This window comes from Silene latifolia, chromosome 4, assembly GCF_048544455.1.
Source record: "Silene latifolia isolate original U9 population chromosome 4, ASM4854445v1, whole genome shotgun sequence".
In the NCBI taxonomy this organism is placed as follows: domain Eukaryota; kingdom Viridiplantae; phylum Streptophyta; class Magnoliopsida; order Caryophyllales; family Caryophyllaceae; genus Silene; species Silene latifolia.
In genome coordinates this window covers 51813629-51834638 of record NC_133529.1, presented here as the reverse complement: position 1 = coordinate 51834638, position 21010 = coordinate 51813629, and the positions used below count along the sequence as shown (strand labels likewise).

Below are 21010 nucleotides of genomic sequence, written 5' to 3'. Positions count from 1 at the left end.
AGCCTAAACGGAAGCAATCCAATACAAATCATACAATACCCGAGAAGGTGCCAGCCAGGAGGGAAAGACAGGTCAGGCCATCTATCCAGGCCAAACCAAGAGGAATACCTTGCCAGCCGTATGTTGGGTATAACTAGGACCAGTTAGGCAAAAAGCACAACTAAAAACTAGAGAAATGGTTCCTACTTTAATGGAAGACTTATTCAACAAAATATAAGAAGAATATGGAGCAGCTAACTGAGCTAAAATAGCGGCAGGCGGATTATGGAGTCAAACAACCACTTCCGGGTAAATAGGGTACGAGGCCTATTACCTATGAACCTCCAAAACAACCATGAAAGAACCGTTATTGGCAAGATATAAATAGCAAGGCAGAAGAAGGAAGGAGGATCATCTATTATTCACTCCTCCTTACTCTCGTTTTATCATTGTAAACTACTTAAGCATATTTATTAAACACTTATTCAGTACCTCTAGCCTGACATACACTTTCCCTGTCAGGATACCCTAAAAGATAGTAACAATCCCTCTTGGCTTGGTGCCCGTGGTTTTTTCCTTATTCCCAGGGTTTTTCCACGTATAAATCTTTGTCTTTGACTTTATTGTTCATTCTTTCAGTTATCAGTCGTACTATTCAGGCTTAATTATTTGAGTTAGATTGCCCTGCAATTAAATCCCTGGCATGACTTTATCTCTGTGTGAAATCTTTCTAAAACAATAGACATGTAGTCTTTGAAAGCACAAATGTGGCTTAGAGGATTTTCGTGCCCCTTAAACTTCGGGATGTCAGTCATGTTCAAGTTGGTTGGAAGTTGAGTATTTCCTGCTTCATACTTTCGGCTATTTTCTCTGTAGATGTCATCCTTCTTGAGGTACATTAGTTGCTCTTCCAGATATTGAAGTCGTTACTCTGCTTTAGTGAGAATAGGTGGAGGATTGGCCTCTAACTGCCCAGGCCTTTCAAAGGGTAGAGGATTGTCGCGCAGTGTTATGTAAGGAATAAGACCATCCACAGGAGGAAGTCTTGTTTCCACCGCCACAATGCGGCTTTCGATTGCTTGGAGATGAGTGTATGCGACATCTTGACTTGCTTGGAGCCGGAGTAGTGCAGCTAAGACTTGATTCTTACCATTACCATCGGGTTGAGCGGGCTAACCGCTGATGCTTTCTTGACTTTTATTAGTTCCGATCATCTTGGTTTGAGGATAAGAACCGACGGCGAATCAAAACACAATCGAGCACATTGCACACTTACTCGAAGGACTCGTGTAATGACTCAAAAGGACGTGAGTGCCCTTGTTGTTGGAATATGTGTCCTCCGACAATAATGCGATCACAACTGTCGATCATGATGATCACATGTTTAAGTCTCATTTTAAGAATACAATTGGGAAGTAATATTTTACTGTCAACTGGTCCACACATATCGGTAATGATTGGCTGACTAGAGTTTGACATTACTGTCGTGCGACGGTGGTGATCGGTTGATCCCCTTAGGTCATACCTAAAGGGTAACACTCTTAATTGAATATTTAATTGATCGTATGACGATACGAGTTAATTAAATTACTTAAAATTGACGGACGATTTTGGAAGTAATATTTACGTGTCTTATTGTAATTTGATTATAATAAGATACGGTCTAAGTAATTAAATTGTTTTATTACTTAGATGAAATTATTGTTTGCGGAAACAATTGAAACGGAATGAATAATTTATTATAAATACAAGATGTTGTGATTTATAATTGGTAAACCATTTTGGTACAAGTAATTGTGAATTACCATGTTAATTTTATAAGTGACATATTTTATTAATATGTTGATTTTTAATTGTTAAAAATACATTTTATATATAAGATGTCATGTAATGTGTCACATGTGACATATTGACAAAATCACAAATAAAATGGACTCATCTATTTTATGTGTGTGTACCGAAATGGAGGGAGTATTAGGATAAAATTGTGTTGATTATTTATAAGTGGAAAACACAATTATAAAACCTACTCATAGCCTTGCATACATAGCTTTCTCTTGGGAAGAAAAGTAGAGCATGCATTGGGCTCTCTCCCCTTCCCATTTTTCGGTTTTCCACATGAAAAAGAGCAAATGTTTTGCTTATTTTTCTACTCTTACACTACATGCAATAGTTAGTGTATTATTCATTCATTCACATAATAACTAAAAGAAGTTTAGAAAGAGAAACAAAATACTCCAAAATTCCTCTCCTCTTGGCCGAAAATTCAAGAGGACAAAAACCTTTTGGGTCAATTTTTAGTAAGATTATTATTATTCTAGATCTAATAATATTAATCTATTAAGGGGTTATCTTGGGTATTCATCTTTGGGAGAGATTCTACCCTTGAATATTTGTTCATCCATATTAGGAGAGCTCAAGAACAAGTGAGTAGAAGAACTCATTTGTGCCCAATAATCCGAAATTTCTATTGTAAGAATGACGATTTCTTCTCTATATTTACTTATGTTTGCATTCATAAGATCTAATTAATTTTATGACTAAATTAAATTAAAAAATATATGAATATGTTGCGTATAATGAGATATAGATTTCTAACAAGCGGTATCATAAGCCTTAGGTTGTTTGCATGCAAATCGGTTATTGTTTTTCCGAGTTATACGATTAACATATAAAACTTATAAATTTGTGTTTATTATGATATATCACGAAATTTATTATGCATGTTAAAGTTTCTGGTCCTAAAATGTTTTAGGATATTTTGGTTTAATTTATGGATTTTATTGTTCATTTTATATAATAATGGCATTAAAATGTGATTTTATGATAAAAATGTCATTTTTGGACTAAAATAGCTAAACTTCGCTTTTTCCAGTGGTTTTTGGATATGTTTTCACATATATTATATTCTGATGACCTGCAATTTTTCATAATTGTATGAGTTCTTATGCTCGAAATATGGATTTTTCATGATAAAAATCGAATTTAAATGGAAAAATAGGTTAATATGATAAATATTTCGAATCTGGTCATAGAAATTTAGTATGTTGTCACATGCAATTTTACAAGATGTGTGTAAAATAATAGGCTATAATGAAATCTTTATGCATGATTTATGAATTTTTGATGAAAAATAACTTGAATAGTGACTTTAATTAGTGAAAATTGCTAAAACATACTTCATGACTAAGGAAAAACGTCACATGTTGCATTTTATTACTTATTTCAGATATAAAATTGAAAAGTTGATAAATATAATTTTTCTCATATTTTTATGATAATATTTGATAAATCCGATAAACCGCAACATTGTTTTTCTCGATAAATTTCGAATTTTTTAACCTAAGGTTTTTGAACATTATGAGTGTCATGGTATTTTTTCCAGAATGTTCATGAGTTTAAAATTTCAAATTTCAAATTTATTTGAAATTTTTATGATTTATTTGAAGTTTATGGCATTATATTGTAATTTTAAGTCCTTTTATGAACAATATTAAGAAATATAAAGTTAATTATAGTCAATATGTTAGTGGAGACTAATTTTGAGTCCTAAGATGGTTAGGGTAATTAACTAATACATAAATGTGATTTTATGTAATTTATTGTGATTTTAAAAGGTTGAATCACGCAAATTCGTAAAAACCGTTTAATATACGATATTGGCTCCTTAAAGGCGATTTAGCATGAAATTGGGCATGTTCATACATATTATAATGCTGCATTTTATTTATGATTGTCATAATTTTATTTTATGTATTTTTTGAATTATGTAATTTTTACTTAGTATGGCCTTAGTTTTTAATTGGTATTACCCGAAATGTATGGGAATATCGATTCGGTTGTAATTTATTGTGATCTCGTATCACCGTTTTGTAATTTAATAGATTTATTTTATTTTAATTACAAATGTATAATAGGAAATTATGTAATTTGTTATATAATTTATTTATTCCGGAGTTCCTTGAAGACGGTGCCACTCAAGAAGGCGATCCATTAAAGACGGTGTTATCTCGAGATGCGTGCCAAAACCGAAGTTCAAGGAACCAATGGAGTTGGTTTCCGAATTTGTAATAGTTTATTAGATTTATTATTCTAGGAAGGCCATACTAGGATTTAATATATGCTTTGCATTTTTATATATGTTGCATGCATCGCTAAATCGCCATAACTAAAACATGCATTGTATTTTTTTATCGAGTTTATCGACCGTGTCAATTACAATTATCGTAGTTCACCGCTTTAGTTCACTTAAAACGTGATAGATAATAAATTGACATGACCTCTCGCTAAAATAAACAATTGAGATATAGCCTTACCAAAAAGTAGAAACCATGAAAACCTATTTTGCGAGGGAGTGCACTCGGCCACCCAGGGGTACAAACCTTGTTACGTAGGGGAAGTGGGTGATAAATGTCTATCCACCGAATTCATGTTGATGAGGGTTTCATCGGCTACCCCGTGCCCAAGTTAATGTGAATTTGGATCATGGACACATTTATTTGAAATTTGGATTGACCTCAACGGAAGTATTCGTGACCGTAGTCGCATGTGTTCCGGGCTATAGATAAATATCAGAGTAATTTTATCGACCAAGAGTTCTAAAAGTAGAATCGATTAAAGAGTTAATCCACCGACTTATATTGATAAGGGTTTCATCGGCTACCCCGTGCCCAAGTTAATATGAATTTGGGTCTTGGAATCATTTATCATAGTTGGGTAGAGGTCACTATGTAAATGCTTTACTTGTTATTTACAAGTATTAATAAAACGATAAATGTTAAGTTTTCCACTATTCCGTTATCATATTGTTCTATTTCTTTACCACAATTCATATACGATATCATTTCGATTTTTAGTTCAAATCTCCATTAAAACATCGTAACTAAAGACAAATATGAATTTTCTTCTAAAACCTCGAATTATCCATTGTAAGGATCTCTTGTGAAGAGTATAGATGGAAGTTATTTGTGATCAAAAGGGTTTTTGATTCTTGACTAACATATCTACTTACAATTTTTTTCTCACATGCTTAATTGAATTAAGTACTTTGAAACGTTAAATCATTTTGGTAACTAGATTTGTTTGAAATCAAAATTGACCAAAATACCGCAACCACTTCAATGAAAGTTTTAAGACTAAACGAACGAATGAAGAGTAGTCTTCATGAAATTAAATTTTGCTTCTCTAAGCAAAGACTCGTTGAAATGAGTGGGAGCATTCTCTTAAACCGTTAAGAAAAGGATAAGGTTCTAAGAAGTAAAATTAGAATGGAATTGATACAAGGTAATGTTAAAAGTAAAGTTATTGAGAATAACGATACTAAACCTATCAATCCCGACCAATAAAGTTTCCATTGTCTTAATTGTTGGACACTAGAAAGGAGACTACCCCAAATTATTGAAGAATCAACAAGTTAGTTGTGGGACATCTAATGGGACCTTCTTCTTTAAATGATTATTTGATTAACATAAATTTTGCTAGTACTACTTCGTCAATATTAGAAACCAGTGGAGGTTTTCATCATTGCATTCGATACATAAGATGATTAGAATATGACGACTAGCAACAATGATGTTGAGAGGTAGAGTCATTGTGTACTCAATCTAGTTTTGGGTTTATATTAATACCTTAATTATGACTATTAAGTGAATAAACTCTAAATAAGAATATAATTTTGTTAAGATACAAAAGAGGTTTCACTTTTGTGACCCTATACACCATGATTTGATATATGGCTAGCCCATTATCAAAGGTGATTATATTCTAAACCAAACTAGAATGATATATCATGTAGATGATGCAAGACTCAAATTGGTAACCCAAGATTAAACCTTAGATTCTGGAATGATGAACGCAAAGAGTTATCAAGTACTCTTGAAACCATTAGATCTTATGGTATATGCGTATCTTGTATTCAATGCAAGATATCTCGTGCCTTTTGGTTGAAAAGGAGATCGAGGTTGTAAATCATTGATCCAAAATAGGTTGATCATTTTCTTTTAACAACGATTTAAGTTGACGCTAATGTGTTCACTTAATAAGGTAAATAGGGAAATCTTTGAAGAAGTTCAAAGAGTTCAAGGAATCACAATTTAGTCGTGATGGGATTATCAAAGTGAAGACTTTGATATAAGCCAAATGAAATGTGATATAGTATCACAAGTTCTCTTAACACACATTATGGGATAATGTGTGGTTGGATAATAATTCAAACGCTATTCGATATGGTTTGGACTTCAATCAAGTTACTTTGAGTTACTTGACCCTTTTGGGGATTTTATCATTTTGTCTAAATTATTTTTCCACTAAATCCAAAACGAATCATATGAGATATGAAATGGTAGGGTACCATGTTTGTAAGCTTACACAAGAAACAAATGCTCATTTTTCCCTTTCAATTATCACGAGTACAACGGGTTTGTGGCTCGTGAAGCTGTCTTCCTAAAATACAAGTTTATTTCTAGAAGACAGAGTGGGAGAAAATATTCAAGAGCCACAAATTGTATTGTGCCAAAGAATGTTATGTCGCAAGAAAATGGTCTTTCTTGGCTACATGAGACGTTTTGTGTAAAACGTTGTTTCTTCAAAACCTAGGAGGTTAAAGTCATCACTTGTTGAAGATGATGAATTAGTGTTGCTTTTAGAAAGTAAATAGCTTGTAACTTACAAAGAAATCGTTTGATTCAAGTTGATTACTTCTAGAAAGTAATGAACATATGACTTACATGAGAATGCTTAAGTCACAACTCAATACAAGGCTTAGAGCCATGAAAATCCGAAATAAAAGGCTTGATTAGTGACAAAGGGTTTTGCGCTAATAAAGAGAGATTTCAAAACTTGATTCGTAGCAAAGGGTTTTGGAGTAGTTGAGAAGCTTAAGTCTAAGGATTGTATTTCATTATGATGAGATATATAGCAAGTGAATCCAAAAACTCACTTCTTCAATTAGAAGGAATGTATTCAATACATGTCTTGAGTTTTGTAGATTCTTGATAATGTGAAACTTAAGAGAGGGTCTTAAGTAGGACATCAATGAGTTGGAATCAATGTTTTGATCATGTTATAAAACTTTTCTCGATAAGTCGAGAAGTTGTGTTTATACATGGAGTTTAGTGGGAGTTACGGTAATTTTAAGTAGTCTTATATGTGGATAACATATTGATCATTGCGAATGATTTTAGACTTTTGGAGAAATATAGTACATCTTTAATATCCGAATTTATGGAGATAAATCTACATGATATTAATGTCAAATAAGAAGTCTTATGTTGATAAGATTCATGACTAGTTCAATCAAGTTGAACACATTTGATTGATTCCATTTGCTTCCGCTGCCGAATCAATTAAATATGAAATGATGTATAACACTTCATATACGTTGAGTATGATGAATTGTTTCAAATCGAATTTAAGTAATAGTTACCAAGTAAGCCATAAAGATTACTGATATGTGCTTGCAGAAGCATTAAGGAAGTAAAACAAAGTGTTTTTGATGCAATTTTGTGTAAGAGTGTTACACAAATGACAATTGACAATTGAGATTGCGCATGGTTTCCGACAAAGCCATAATCGAAAAACATTAGGATGGTTAAGATACCATTGTGGCTATGTTGTTTAAAAAATAGATTTTCTAGAATCGTTCTAGGCAATAAAGAACAATGAGAAATGTTTACAACGGAAATTGAGTACACTTGCAATCATGGGATATACAAGAGGGATGAGTCCCGCACACTGTGAAAATAGTGGGAGCTATTCTATGACTGGAGAGCTTATGTCTAGATTGGATCTAGACACGTACTCAGAAAGTTTTGTAATGCAAATGTATATATTACAATGGAAAACGAGTATGTAGTAAGGTTGAGTTAGGCGCAATAAGTTGATAAAACCTACTAACCAAATCCTTCTTATAGGCTTAACATGATGAGTCATGTCATATGTCATTTCAATTGAATTGAGATGAACAACTACATACATGATCAAAATGGATTATAAAAAAATTATAAAGTAGTAATCAGGTATTGACTATTCATATGTGATAATCACATTTGTCGTTCGAGTTTTTAAATCTGAAAACTCCTTTTATACTTTGTTACATCCAAACGGGTTGTAGAGACAACATTGAACCCCGTTAAAGTGAACCCGGATTAACATAGTATTCGCCCATAGTCACTTGTATGAGGTGACGTCTCGAAGTGACTAGAGTGTGATGCGATTGATGGCAAGTTCAATTGCCATAGAGTCATGTGAGATGACTATTCGATCATATAGGCAGACTGTTAGGAACACCTTGTCGGGCCTTATGACCGCTTATAGAGTTCTGGCAAATTTATATAGCCTGGTCGTGGCGAGAGCTACTATAGTATTCTAATGAGTCGATTCTTTTGACTAAAGACTGTTCGCCTAAGATGACACAGTTTCAGATTAACTTTGATTTGTGTTACTACGACCTTCGTAAATGGGGTCAAATGGGCATATTTTGGGTTATGATGGTTGTGGCTAGTCGAAGGGAATAAGTGCGATAGGAATTGTCCACCCCTAGTCAGGGTTATAACAATATCTCAGGGCCACTCGAGGAGTAATGAACTGGAAATGCGTGGCCATGCTCGGAAGATATCTATGGTAGATAAATTCGGTCAATCAGTTATTCTCCAGATCGAGGAAACCACTCTCGATATGATCACTTGCAAGTACGACCTGAAAGACACCTTGCATTGAGTGGGAGATAGTAATAGGACAAGAGAATTGGTGACGCACACTTGTCGAGGACAAGTGGGAGATTGTTGGAATATGTGTCCTCCGACAATAATGCGATCTGGCAATCGTCGATCATGATGATCACATGTTTAAGTCTCATTTTAAGAATACAATTGGGAAGTAATATTTTACTGTCAACTGGTCCACACATATCGGTAATGATTGGCTGACTAGAGTTTGACATTACTGTCGTGCGACGGTGGTGATCAGTTGATCCCCTTAGGTCATACCTAAAGGGTAACACTCTTAATTGAATATTTAATTGATCGTATGACGATACGAGTTAATTAAATTACTTAAAATTGACGAACAATTTTGGAAGTAATATTTACGTGTCTTATTGTAATTTGATTATAATAAGATACGGTCTAAATAATTAAATTGTTTTATTACTTAGATGAAATTATTGTTTACGGAAACAATTGAAACGGAATGAATAATTTATTATAAATATAAGATGTTGTGATTTATAATTGGTAAACCATTTTGGTACAAGTAATTGTGAATTACCATGTTAATTTTACAAGTGACATATTTTATTAATATGTTGATTTTTAATTGTTAAAAATACATTTTATATATAAGATGTCATGTAATGTGTCACATGTGACATATTGACAAAATCACAAATAAAATGGACTCATCCATTTTATGTGTGTGTACCGAAATGGAGGGAGTATTAGGATAAAATTGTGTTGATTATTTATAAGTGGAAAACACAATTATAAAACCTACTCATAGCCTTGCATACATATCTTTCTCTTCGGAAGAAAAGGAGAGCATGCATTGGGCTCTCTCCCCTTCCCATTTTTCGGTTTTCCCACATGAAAAAGAGCAAATGTTTTGCTTATTTTTCTACTCTTACACTACATGCAATAGTTAGTGTATTATTCATTCATTCACATAATAACTAAAAGAAGTTTAGAAAGAGAAACAAAATACTCCAAAATTCCTCTCCTCTTGGCCGAAAATTCAAGAGGACAAAAACCTTTTGGGTCAATTTTTAGTAAGATTATTATTATTCTAGATCTAATAATATTAATCTATTAAGGGGTTATCTTGGGTATTCATCTTTGGGAGAGATTCTACCCTTGAATCTTTGTTCATCCATATTAGGAGAGCTCAAGAACAAGTGAGTAGGAGAACTCATTTGTGCCCAATAATCCGAAATTTCTATTGTAAGAATGACGATTTCTTCTCTATATTTACTTATGTTTGCATGCATAAGATCTAATTAATTTTATGAATAAATTAAATTAAAACATATATGAATATGTTGAGTATAATGAGATATAGATTTCTAACACTTGTGTCGTGTGACGGATTTTGAAAATGTTGATTTTGAAATATTATCCTAGACAACCATTGTGTGTGATTGTGGGAGTTCTGACTCGAACTGACTTTGAAAATGATAGCGTTAACTTAAGACCTTTGAAATGTCGACAGAATTTTGACTTGCTTTTATCGACTTTGTGCTATTTAGGCCATTTTTGAAAGATTTAAATTTTACATTTGGAAGAAAGGTTTTTGAAAAATTCGTCACGGGTTTGTTTACAAAAGGTGATAAAATACAAGCTACAAGCATAGGCATAGGCATTATAAGTGTATGTTGAGTGCTTTTAAAAGGTTTTGGCTTAAAGGGTGGGGTTGACATACCAAGCTATCAAACCCTGGTCTCACTACGCCAAATCTGGAAATCAATAAGGAGCGTCTCACAAAGGTTTAATGCATTTAATAACGGCACTTAGATTACCATTTTCCAAATATTGGCGTAAACCTAGACCGCGCTAATAGAAATAACGGTTTCCCTCGAAAACCGATGTTATTATAATTGGCAACGGCTGCTTAACAAACCGTTGACAAAAACATTTAACGGTTTCCAAAAACTCGTTATAGAATCACTCTTATCAACAGTTGTTAGAAAACCGTTACCAGTTTAAGATATCGGCATTTTGGAAAATCGTTACTAAATTAACAGCAGCAACGGTTTTTGTTACCCGTTGTTATGATATAGCTACTGATTTTTCGTAACCGTTATTATTTTCTATTATGAAATAACGGTTTTTCAATTCGACCGTTGTCAGTATTTGATAAGATTTTTCAGTTTGACTACTGCAATCAAAACTTTATCAGAACTTTAATAAATATTCAATTTGACCAATAATATTCAATTTGACCAAAATAATTCTATAAATATGGATTCATAATGTTTTAGGTCAAATTCTAAATTATCAAACATTTACTCTTTAATTTCTCTCTAAATTTCTCTCTAAAAAAAATATGGCTGGTGTATCGGAGCTACAATCACCTTCTTGTTACGTACAGCCTTTTACTTGCATTCTTCATAAACTCCCGGTTCATTATGGTGTGAATGGAAAGGGTTTAAACCCTAATTTTGGGTGGTTGACGCAAATGATTCATAAGTCCGGTTTCACCGCGTTTAAAAAAGTGTACCCTGTGTCTACAAACAAGCAAGGTTTTGTAGGCTTCGCTTTTATCGTGTTTTACGAAACCAACTGCCATGATAGTTTTCGTTAGGCAAGAAAATTAGGGGCGAGATTTGAGGGGGAAGATGCTGGGAAAGAGGACTTCCATTCGGATAATAAACAACAAGGCCCTTATCTATGGGTTGCGACCTATCTTGATCATCAACTGCTGACACATTGTAGGAAGCATTACATTCTTGCCACCGTGCCTATGTCATGGGTGAAAGAGGCCATTCCACCTGCACTTCCCGGTGATAATGAAGGGCAGATCTACGACTTGCTCAATACTGAAATTCATGATGAGTATTCTAATACTTCATCAGATTCTAATAATTAAGTCTTTAATTATTATCTGGCATTGTAAGTTGTATTTGGATTATGGTAGTGGTTTGAATTAAAGTTTAATTATTTATGTTTTTTTGTTACGTTTTTTGTTACCTCATCCTCTGGAATTCAGAGACAATAACACCAGAAAAATATCTAACTTTTATTATAATGACTTAGGTTTTTAGAAGTATATTAAAATATCAAGCTAAAGATATCTATCGCGTAACACAAGCGTTGACAAACGTGAAAAAGCAAATGTGTAGTGTGGAGTTGAATGGAGGGAGTATGTTTTTTTTGTTACTTCATCTTCTAGAATTCAGAGACAATATCACCATATATGTCTCTTTCACCTTCAGCCTAATCAACACAGCCATTTTCCCATTCCAACGGCACTGTCCCCTGCTCGGCAATGCGACCTTGGCGGTGCAGAATCGGAAGTAGTAGGAGACGGTCAGATTCATTTGCAACCCATAAATATGGGCCTACCCGTTGATCATCGTGATCAAACCAGAGTCTCAAAGAGTCATTTTTATAGAATGCCCGAGCCTGACGAAAGCATTCCTGCTCCTCACCCCCGCCAAACTCGATGAGGGCACACCGCCCGAAGGCATCATGCGCATCATTGCCCGGGTAGATAGTTTGAACCAAATTCAATCCGGCTAACCGAATCAAAACTATTATCTGGTCACCTTTCCATGCCCGTCCTCTGTATACGGGAGATTGTGAATGATGCACGTAAAGGGTTTACCGTACATAAATCTACTTGGGGGTCCTGCAAGAGGTTCATATGATGCTTCATCATCATCAGCGGATGAATAATATGAACCACTATAAGTTGATGAACTTGACGATATAATCGATGTGGAAAATTAATGGAGGACTTAACAAGTTAAGAATTGGAAAGTGCAAACGGTACAAGTTAAGATTGTGAAAATTATAATTCTACTTACAATGAGTTTGGGTTGTATTGGAAACGGTATAATAAGATGGTAAGAATTGGAACCGGTATAATAATAAGTTAAGAATTGGAAACTTAACAAGTTAAGAATTAGAAAGTGGAAACGGTACAAGTTAAATAAGAATCGGTCAACTCTACCGTGCTAAACATATAAGCTTACAACGACTATCAAAAAACCGTTGTCCAATGAGTAAGAACATAACGGTTATCAAAAAACCGTTGTCCAATTAGTAAAAACAAAACGGTTATCAAAAAATTGTTGTCCAATTACTAAAAATACAACGGTATTGATTTGACCATATGTATAACACAAAATGATAATGGTTCTTTGTTAATCCGTTATCATATTACATATATCAACAACGGTTGGAAAAAACCCATTTTAAAAATAATTGTTTAATTATTTGTGATTATCTAGTGTTTGTGATTTGACTAATGCATGCCCTGTAATTTTTACTTTTTCTAATTCAAAGTTGCAATATTTATTGTTTGACCGTATGTATAACACAAAATTATAATGGTTCTTTGTTAAGCCGTTATCATATTTCATATATCAACAACGGTTATTGTAAATCCGTTGTCATATTACACCAATAAACAACGGTTTTTCTTATAACCATTGTAAATACGGATCCATTGTGAAAACTGAAAAGTATGTGGTTTTATCAATGCATGCCCTATTATTATTGGTTGTTTGACCATTATTCACCTCATGCATGCATGCACAATTAATACAAGTTTGAATTTAACGTATGGATGAAATTAATCTAATTAATTATAGCTTTATTATATTATAAATAGCATCACATTTGCAGTAACAATAAGAATCACTTTTTAAATAATCTACATATATATACATATCATAATTAAAAGAATGTCGTCGTCTTCATCATCCACAGTGGTACCTCCTCAGCAATCGGTAACCCGCTATATCAACCCGATTACGTGCATAATTCTTAATCTCCCAGTCATACTCGATGCTGCTGGGAAGCCAGCTTCTAAGTCTCTTAACCCATTGAGGGATATCCTCATTGAGAATGGGGTTTTCAAATGTTAGGGCAATCCACCCGGCTTGGATTTCTGGTCGTGGGTTTCTTGGATATGCTCTGATCGAGTTTCGAGGGGATGGTCTTGACGATTTTCGCAAAACAAAACAACTCGCTGCAAGGTATGCATCACGTGACCATCAAAGGGGCAAAAGTGAATTTTATGGCGACGACCCTAAGGATCGTTATGTACACGTTGGGCCTTACTTATGGGTTGAGACCGCTGAGGACACTCATCTGATGAGAAAGTTCATATCGTACAATATTATTAATGTACCGAAATCATGGGAAGACGAAGAAGTGCCTCATTATGATCACCGTCTTGATGCCGATGTAGTACGCTTCATTTATAATCAAGTTTATTCTCAGTACCCACCTCTTAGTCAAACTCCTGTGAGGGTGTTTAATTAATTTACTAATTAGTTAGCTGTTTGTTTTTGTGGTTTAATTTACTAATTACTAATTTTTTTTTTTTACGACATTGTATAATATGCTCGTTTTAATATATAGTTCTACTCTATTTTTTTTTCTGGTGAAAGGTTAGCTTCTCATTAAACCAATAACAACACTATTACAAACTACCAACTAATGGTACAATTTGAAGGAACATGGACAGTTATAATTAGGAGCTAATCATAACAAGCCATTCCTTATCCTTAGTAGACATTACATTTTGAAGCCAAAAAGTACAACGAATTTTCATCATGCTAGCTATATCATGGACAACCCTAGTTGGATGAGCTAGAGTTCCATCAACAAAGACTTTATTACGCTGAATCCAGACCATATAGTATGTAGCCTAAATCCAAGAAATGAGAACCTTCTTTTTAATCTTCGACCAAGGCTTGCTGTAAACCCAAGCCAAGGTACCTGTTAAGGGGAAACGAATGTTGAGCTTAACACTAACCAGCCCAAGTATTCTCCTGATAAATTGGCACTGGTGGAAGAGATGCAGATGAGTCTCATCAGCCATGCCACACACCAAGCACATAGCATCCTGACTAATGCCCAACTGAAACAATTTATCCTTCAAACGCAGGCCTTCTATGACAATTAACCAATTAATAAAGGTGTTCTTGGGCACACTCCAGACATTCCATGTATACTTGTACCAAGGGACCCGTGGGTAGTGAGTCCAGATCAGATCATATCCACTGGAGACATAATACCCAGGAGGACTGGTATTCCATAATCCAGTAGTGAAAGCCAAGGGAAATTTAGCCTTGAGTTTACAAATAGACCTCCAACTTCAAGCCACATCTGGTTTAGGGGAGTAAGAAGTCCAAGGAGTACCCTTCATATAGATGTGATTGATCCATCTAACCCAAAGAGCATCAGGCTTAGAATGGATCCACCAAACAAGCTTACCCACAGCAGCAGCATTCCAGTAATAACTATTTCTAACACCCAAACCTCCTTCACTTTTTGGAACACTCAATTTCTCTCAGCTTACTGGTGGTGATCTCAAAAATTCAGTGGAACTATCCCAAAGATATTTCCTACACAAGGTATCAATCCTTCTGAGAACAACCTTTGGAATCAGAAAAATTTTAGCCCAGTAGCTATATAAAGAAGTCAGCACTGCATTTACCAAAGTTAACCTGCCAGAATAGGACAATTTCCTTGAACCAAAGCCCCTAATTCTGGCAGTAACCTTATCAATTAAAACTGCACAGTGGTTATGTGAGAGCCTGCCAGAAACAATAGGCACACCTAGATATTTGAAAGGCAAGGTACCTTCCACAAACCCAGACACCTCAATGATATCAGCCTTCACAGAATGATGAACTCCATTAAAATAAATATTAGACTTCATAGAATTAATTTGTAGGCCAGTAGCAAAGGAGAAGGTGGCAAAAGCTCTTAATAAAATCATAATTGAATGAGTATCACCTTTAGAAAAGAGGAGCAGGTCATCAGCAAATAAAAGGTGAGACAATTGAAGGCTACCACATAAAGGATGAAATTTGAAAGACATGGTAGTGGTCACATGATCCAAAATCCTGCTCAAATACTCCATAGTGATAGTGAACAGGAGAGGGGAGAGAGGGCCCCCCTACCTCAAACCCTTAGCTCCTTTAAAATATCCAAAATTCATGCCATTCAACACTAAAGAATAGGAGGCAGACCTGACACAAGTCATTAGTAAATGAGTAAAAGGAGGAGGAAACTACAAGGCCTCAAGCATTTGTTCCAAGAAACCCCAATTGACAGAATCATAGGCCTTCTTGAGGTCAACCTTCATCATGCATCTAGATGACACAGATTTCCTATTATAGAGCCTCACAAGATCTTGACATATTAAAATATTTTCAATGATTGTCCTACCCTTTACAAACGCCCCTTGATTAGGGCTAATAATTTCAGGGAGAACCTTAGACAATCTAGTAGCAGGAACCTTTGATATGGCCTTGTAAAGCACATTACAACAAGCAATAGGCCTATATTGAGTAACATTTTGGGGAAGCTCTACTTTAGGAAGAAGAGTAATAAAAGGATGGTTAATCTGTTAAAGCATTTTGCCAGAGGTAAAAAAATCAAGAACAGCATTGCAAACCTCATCCCCAATAACAGACCAAGATTCTTTGAAGAAAGCACTTGAAAAACCATCAGGGCCAGGGGCCTTGTGATCTGGAATGGAAAAAATAGCATTCTTGACCTCATGTTTACTGACAGGTTATAATAAAATATCCCAATGGCCAGGAGTACATACCTTCCCCAGCTGAACCACAGGAACACTAACAGGGGTAGTAGTAGATGTAGTTCCAAGCAATTGAAGATAATAGTTGAGAAAAGCCTGCTGAATTTTATCCCCATCTGTATGAATATGCCGTTCCACATCAGCTATCTTGAAAATTTTGGAGTGGACATGTCTATTTTTCAGAACACTAAGAAAATATTTAGTGTTATTATCCCCTTGATTAACCCAAGTGGCCTTAGACTTCTGAAGAAGGAAGCTATCACAGGCAGTTTGAAGTTCTCCATAAGTTTTAAGAGCTTCTCTTTCTTGATCAATAAGAGCAGAATCTGAAGGGTTGTTATGCAAGGCAGTTTGAATGGCATCTAGAACTTTCCAGGCATGAGCTGTGCTGTTTTCAATATCAGCAAACAGCAGCTTGTTCAAATTCTTCAAGGGTTGCTTCAAACTCTTCAGTTTCATTACTACTTGAAACATTTTGGTACCCTGCCAATTTTTATTCCAAACTTGTTGAACACAGGGTAAGAATTCAGGCACTTTACTCCACATGTTAAAAAATTTAAAGCTCTTCCTCCCAGTAAAGGAAGTGGCAGCATCATGGATGATACAGGGAGAATGATCAAAATAACCTTCATTAAAAAAATTGGCATAGGCATCAGGTCTGGCAAGTAACCATTCCTGATTCACTAACACCCTATCCAAACGTGAGTAAACCCTAGTAGCTGGATCCTGCTTATTGTTCCAAGTGTAAAAAGAACCAGTAGAAGGACTATCAAGTAAGGAACACTGATCCACACAAGCCTGAAAATCTTCCATTTCCTCAATGGTAGTTTGACCCCCAAGCCTTTCAGTAGGGGTAAGCACACAATTAAAATCTCCACATAAAAGCCAAGGACCAGTAATATTATCAGAATAAATAGACACATCAGACCAGAAATCCTTCCTATCTATGGTATCATTGAAAGCATAAACCATAGTGCAATGAAATTGGAAGTCAGTACTAATCTCAGTAATCCTCATATGAATTGCCTGAGCACTATAGTGAAGGAAATGAACTTGATAAATGTTAGGTTTCCAAAGCACCCAAATTCTACCTCCAGGATGGCAAGAAGTGTTGGTAGAGATAGACCATCCATCACACATATTAGTTCTTATAGCATTTAAAGACAAAGGCTTTACCTTTGTCTCAAGGAGACGAAACAAACTTACATTATGAGAATGTAAGAACCACTTGATATGCTTTTGCTTAGATAATTTGTTTAGTCCCCTAACATTCCAAAATCCAAAACTAGGCATTACTCCCAGGGGGGAGTAATGCACTACCATTCGTACATATGCCAACTTTGGGGGTAGCATTGTTCAGAGCATCAATAAATGTATACTCCCTAAAGTTGGATGAAGATTTCCCAGCAGTTATAATATCTCTCCTACTAATAGCAAGAGGTTTGGCAGGAGTAATTGCTGGGGCTGGGGTACTGACATGCTGGTAGGTTCCACTTTTGTTCCATGTCACCTGAAGCTTATGCTGAACCTTCTGAGGAGTTGTAGCAGTACCAGAGGAGCCAGCAAGCCCAACCACAGGGGACACAGGTTTAGGTGTAGCCATTGGAACAGGCTGAGTGATAGAGTCAGACCTAGTAGGAGCAACAGGTTGAACAGGGTCACTCCTAATAGGAATCACAGGTTGAGGCACAGCCTTAGGTAAAACAGATTTCTTTTGGACCCATTGCTGTTGTGGCTGTGCAGTAGGTTTCTGATTTTTTTACTTTGGTTTCCTACAGTGCTCAGTAGCATGACCAGTCCCTCCACAAACACCACACAAAATAGGTTGCCATTCACATTCAACATTCAACTTAACAACATGACCATCCTCATCCAAAAATTTAACAAAATTAGGTATGCTTTCACCAAAGGGAACCTCCAGCAAAACCCTAGCAAAACCTAATCGTGTTTTCCCCTCAGTGTATTGGTCACACCGTATAAACTTTCCAATCAAGCCTGCAATTCGAGGTAAACATTTACCCCAATATTTCAGAGGTAGGTCCATGATTCTTACCCACACAGGCACCTTCTTCACATCATCCTTATTAAGTTGAACATTAGCGTCCCAACTCCTAACTATAAGCGGCTTATTATCAAAAAAAAAATGTCTTTGCTTAAGAACAGCCAACTTACTAGCCTCAGAAGAAAAACGAACCAAAAAAATACCATTTGGCAGGAAAGATACCTTGTCAATTGGATAATTAGCCCAGATTCGTCGAACAAAACCCTCAATGATTTCCCAGGGAGGATTAGCCCCCAGAATGAAGCAATAGACAGAAGATTTCCAGTAGTTAAGTTCTTCTTGTACATCCTCAGTGGTAAATTGCATCAAATCCTCAGGCTCCTCATCAATTCGTTCCAAGACAGCTTTCTTTTTGCCTTGAACATACCATCCTTCCCCAGATTCATCAATTTCAATAGAATCCAAATTAAAAGGAGTAACACCAGTAATCTCATTCACACTTTTCGTCTTCCCCGTATCGGTATCAGAAGGTTTATTAATTTGAGTAGTAGTAGAGGACGAAGTAACATTTTTTTTGAGAATTTGAGGTGATTTGGTGACAGTACGATGATTGGACGATGAAGATCGAGCAGCAATCACCATGACTGCGCACACAAATCTAGGGTTTATGTTATTCTCTTTTTTTTTCCGCTTTTTTTGTTGTTTTTTCCTTATTTTCAGAGCTTTTATCTCTCTAGATTCTCTCTCATCATTGAGTTAATACTAAATTTTTTTCGTTCTACTCTTTATTACATGCAAATGCTTATTAACATATATTTTTAATAACTTGCGATCAGACAAATGAATGAAACAATAACATATAATATAATGACAACGGTAGTGCATAAGAACCGTGTTAGAATATAAACACCTCTAAAAATAAATGGAAATTGGAAGATATTAATAAGATAATTACAACGGTTCTTATAAGAACCGTGTTAAATTATGCAATTGTTGAATAACATATTTTAAATAACCTTCTTTTTTTCTTTCTTTCTTTCTTCCTTTCTCTCTCTCTCTCTCTCTCTCTCTCTCTCTCTGTCTCTCTCTCTCTTATTAGTCAAATTATGTCAAGTGGTAGCTCTTCTTCTTCCTCTATATCAATTGGGACATGTAATTGCTCAGTTCCTGCAGCATTACGGACTTCTTGGACTTTGCAAAATCCGGGAAAAAAGTTTCTTACTTGCAAAATCTATAATCCCGACACTAAAATGCGTGGATGCAATTACTTCAAGTGGGTTGATGAACCAATGACTGAGTGGCAGAGGAAGGTTATAAATAGGTTAGTGAATGAGAAAAAGAGCATGGATATCGAGATCACTCAAGTGAGAAGTATACTATATCAACTTCAAGAATCAAAGCGGGGAAAGGACAGTGAAATATTGAAAGCAAAAGAAGAATGCAAGAAGTTAACCATGGATATCGTAGAACTCAAAAATAATGAGGCATGGCTTAAGTTGATTGTCAAATTTCTTCTTCTAATTGTTATTTACCTAGTTTATTATGTATGGTGGTAGTTTGTACTCTTTATGTGTAAACTTGTAATCCTTTAAATTAATGGAAATAAGCAAGATTTTCGGTGAAACATATTGTAATTAGCTGGCATATAACAAATGATGCTTTATTTCTTGGCGGTAAAATCAAACACAATGAAATATAAAATAAAACGGTTATACCCAAACCGTTGTTCAGGACGTACACAGTTATAACGGTTCAGGCTGTTGTTATGTATATAAAAATGATGCTTCATTTCTTGGCGGGAAAATCAAACAACATGAAAATATTACAGACAACGGTTATTTCTAACCCGTTGTAGATAGTACTAATCAATTACGGTTTCAAACAAAATAATTGTCTGTTTGGAAACAAAATACAACGGTTTTTCTTATACCGTGTTTATTACTTTCCAATAAACAAGGTCTTGTAAGTGTTGTATTATTCACACATATATACTCTGAGCTTCTCCTTCCCCACATAATGTCCTCAAACATTGAGCTTCCCCTCAACCACCAGCATACCCCATCGCCGTCGCAGTCATCGTCATCATCGCCATTGCCGCCGCCACATCAATCCGGTTTCTCCTCTTTAAAGAAGTAATAAACCGTCCTCTCTAGAGATTTTTTTGTTATTATAAGTATGCATTGTTATTATTTGTTTATTAATTTCTGCTTTAGATATGGTCCAAAAGCGGAAAAGAAACGATGGAAATGCGTCAGGCGACGACTCAGTTTCCCTAGAAGCATTAAATTCAAAGATACCTAATCCTTTACAGTTGGATAAAGATACGGGGCTGCCATATGGTGAGAATGCCGGTTATTTTGGGAGTTGGATTGGTTGTTATGTAAGACAGTATGTTGGTACCTGACGACGGCACCAAAATTTGATACCGTCGTCAGGTACCAAAAATAAATACCTAAGTACTATTAACAGAAGTCAGCGGTAAGTAGGGTCGATCTCCACAGGGAGGCGGTCACTATCTACTTGTCTATTCGGTATGTCTAAGGTCACAAGATGGGGGGTTTGAATTGTTTTGACTAAACTAATAAGATTAAGCAAGAGAAAAAGGGATAAGAGAAATTAACAAGGAAGAGAATGGGAACTAGGATCTCGGGTCATCAATGAACGTCAATTAATTACAGTTAAGGTCACAGATTAGTCGATGTGTCGGTCTAAGGGGCAACGAATATCTCCTTCCGGTCTCAATTCGCCCTAAAATTC

General features: G+C 35.3%; 2 protein-coding genes across 2 annotated transcripts; both read right to left on the bottom strand.

The window, feature by feature from the left end:
- Positions 1-14349: 14349 nt before the first annotated feature.
- On the bottom strand, positions 14350-15570 carry LOC141651500 (uncharacterized). The gene is made up of 2 exons (XM_074459208.1): positions 15004-15570; positions 14350-14772 (listed from the first exon to the last, which is right to left on the bottom strand). Exons 1-2 carry the CDS (start codon positions 15568-15570, stop codon positions 14350-14352), a joined length of 990 nt encoding a protein of 329 aa, XP_074315309.1.
- A 150-nt stretch (positions 15571-15720) lies between these two features.
- On the bottom strand, positions 15721-17391 carry LOC141651499 (uncharacterized). The gene is made up of 2 exons (XM_074459207.1): positions 16264-17391; positions 15721-16056 (listed from the first exon to the last, which is right to left on the bottom strand). The coding sequence occupies exons 1-2, from the start codon at positions 17389-17391 to the stop codon at positions 15721-15723; spliced, it is 1464 nt and encodes a 487-aa protein (XP_074315308.1).
- Positions 17392-21010: the final 3619 nt, after the last annotated feature.

Excerpts from the sequence above, each read along its gene's own strand:
- LOC141651500 (XM_074459208.1), bottom strand. The coding sequence starts at position 15,570 with ATGGAGTATTTGAGCAGGATTTTGGATCATGTGACCACTACCATGTCT. Across the intron at positions 14,773-15,003 it reads AATTTTTGAGATCACCACCA|GCTAAATTTCCCTTGGCTTT; the intron begins GTAAGCTGAGAG and ends TGTAAACTCAAG.
- LOC141651499 (XM_074459207.1), bottom strand. The coding sequence starts at position 17,391 with ATGTGTGATGGATGGTCTATCTCTACCAACACTTCTTGCCATCCTGGA. Across the intron at positions 16,057-16,263 it reads CTGTGGTTCAGCTGGGGAAG|ATTAACCATCCTTTTATTAC; the intron begins GTATGTACTCCT and ends ATGCTTTAACAG.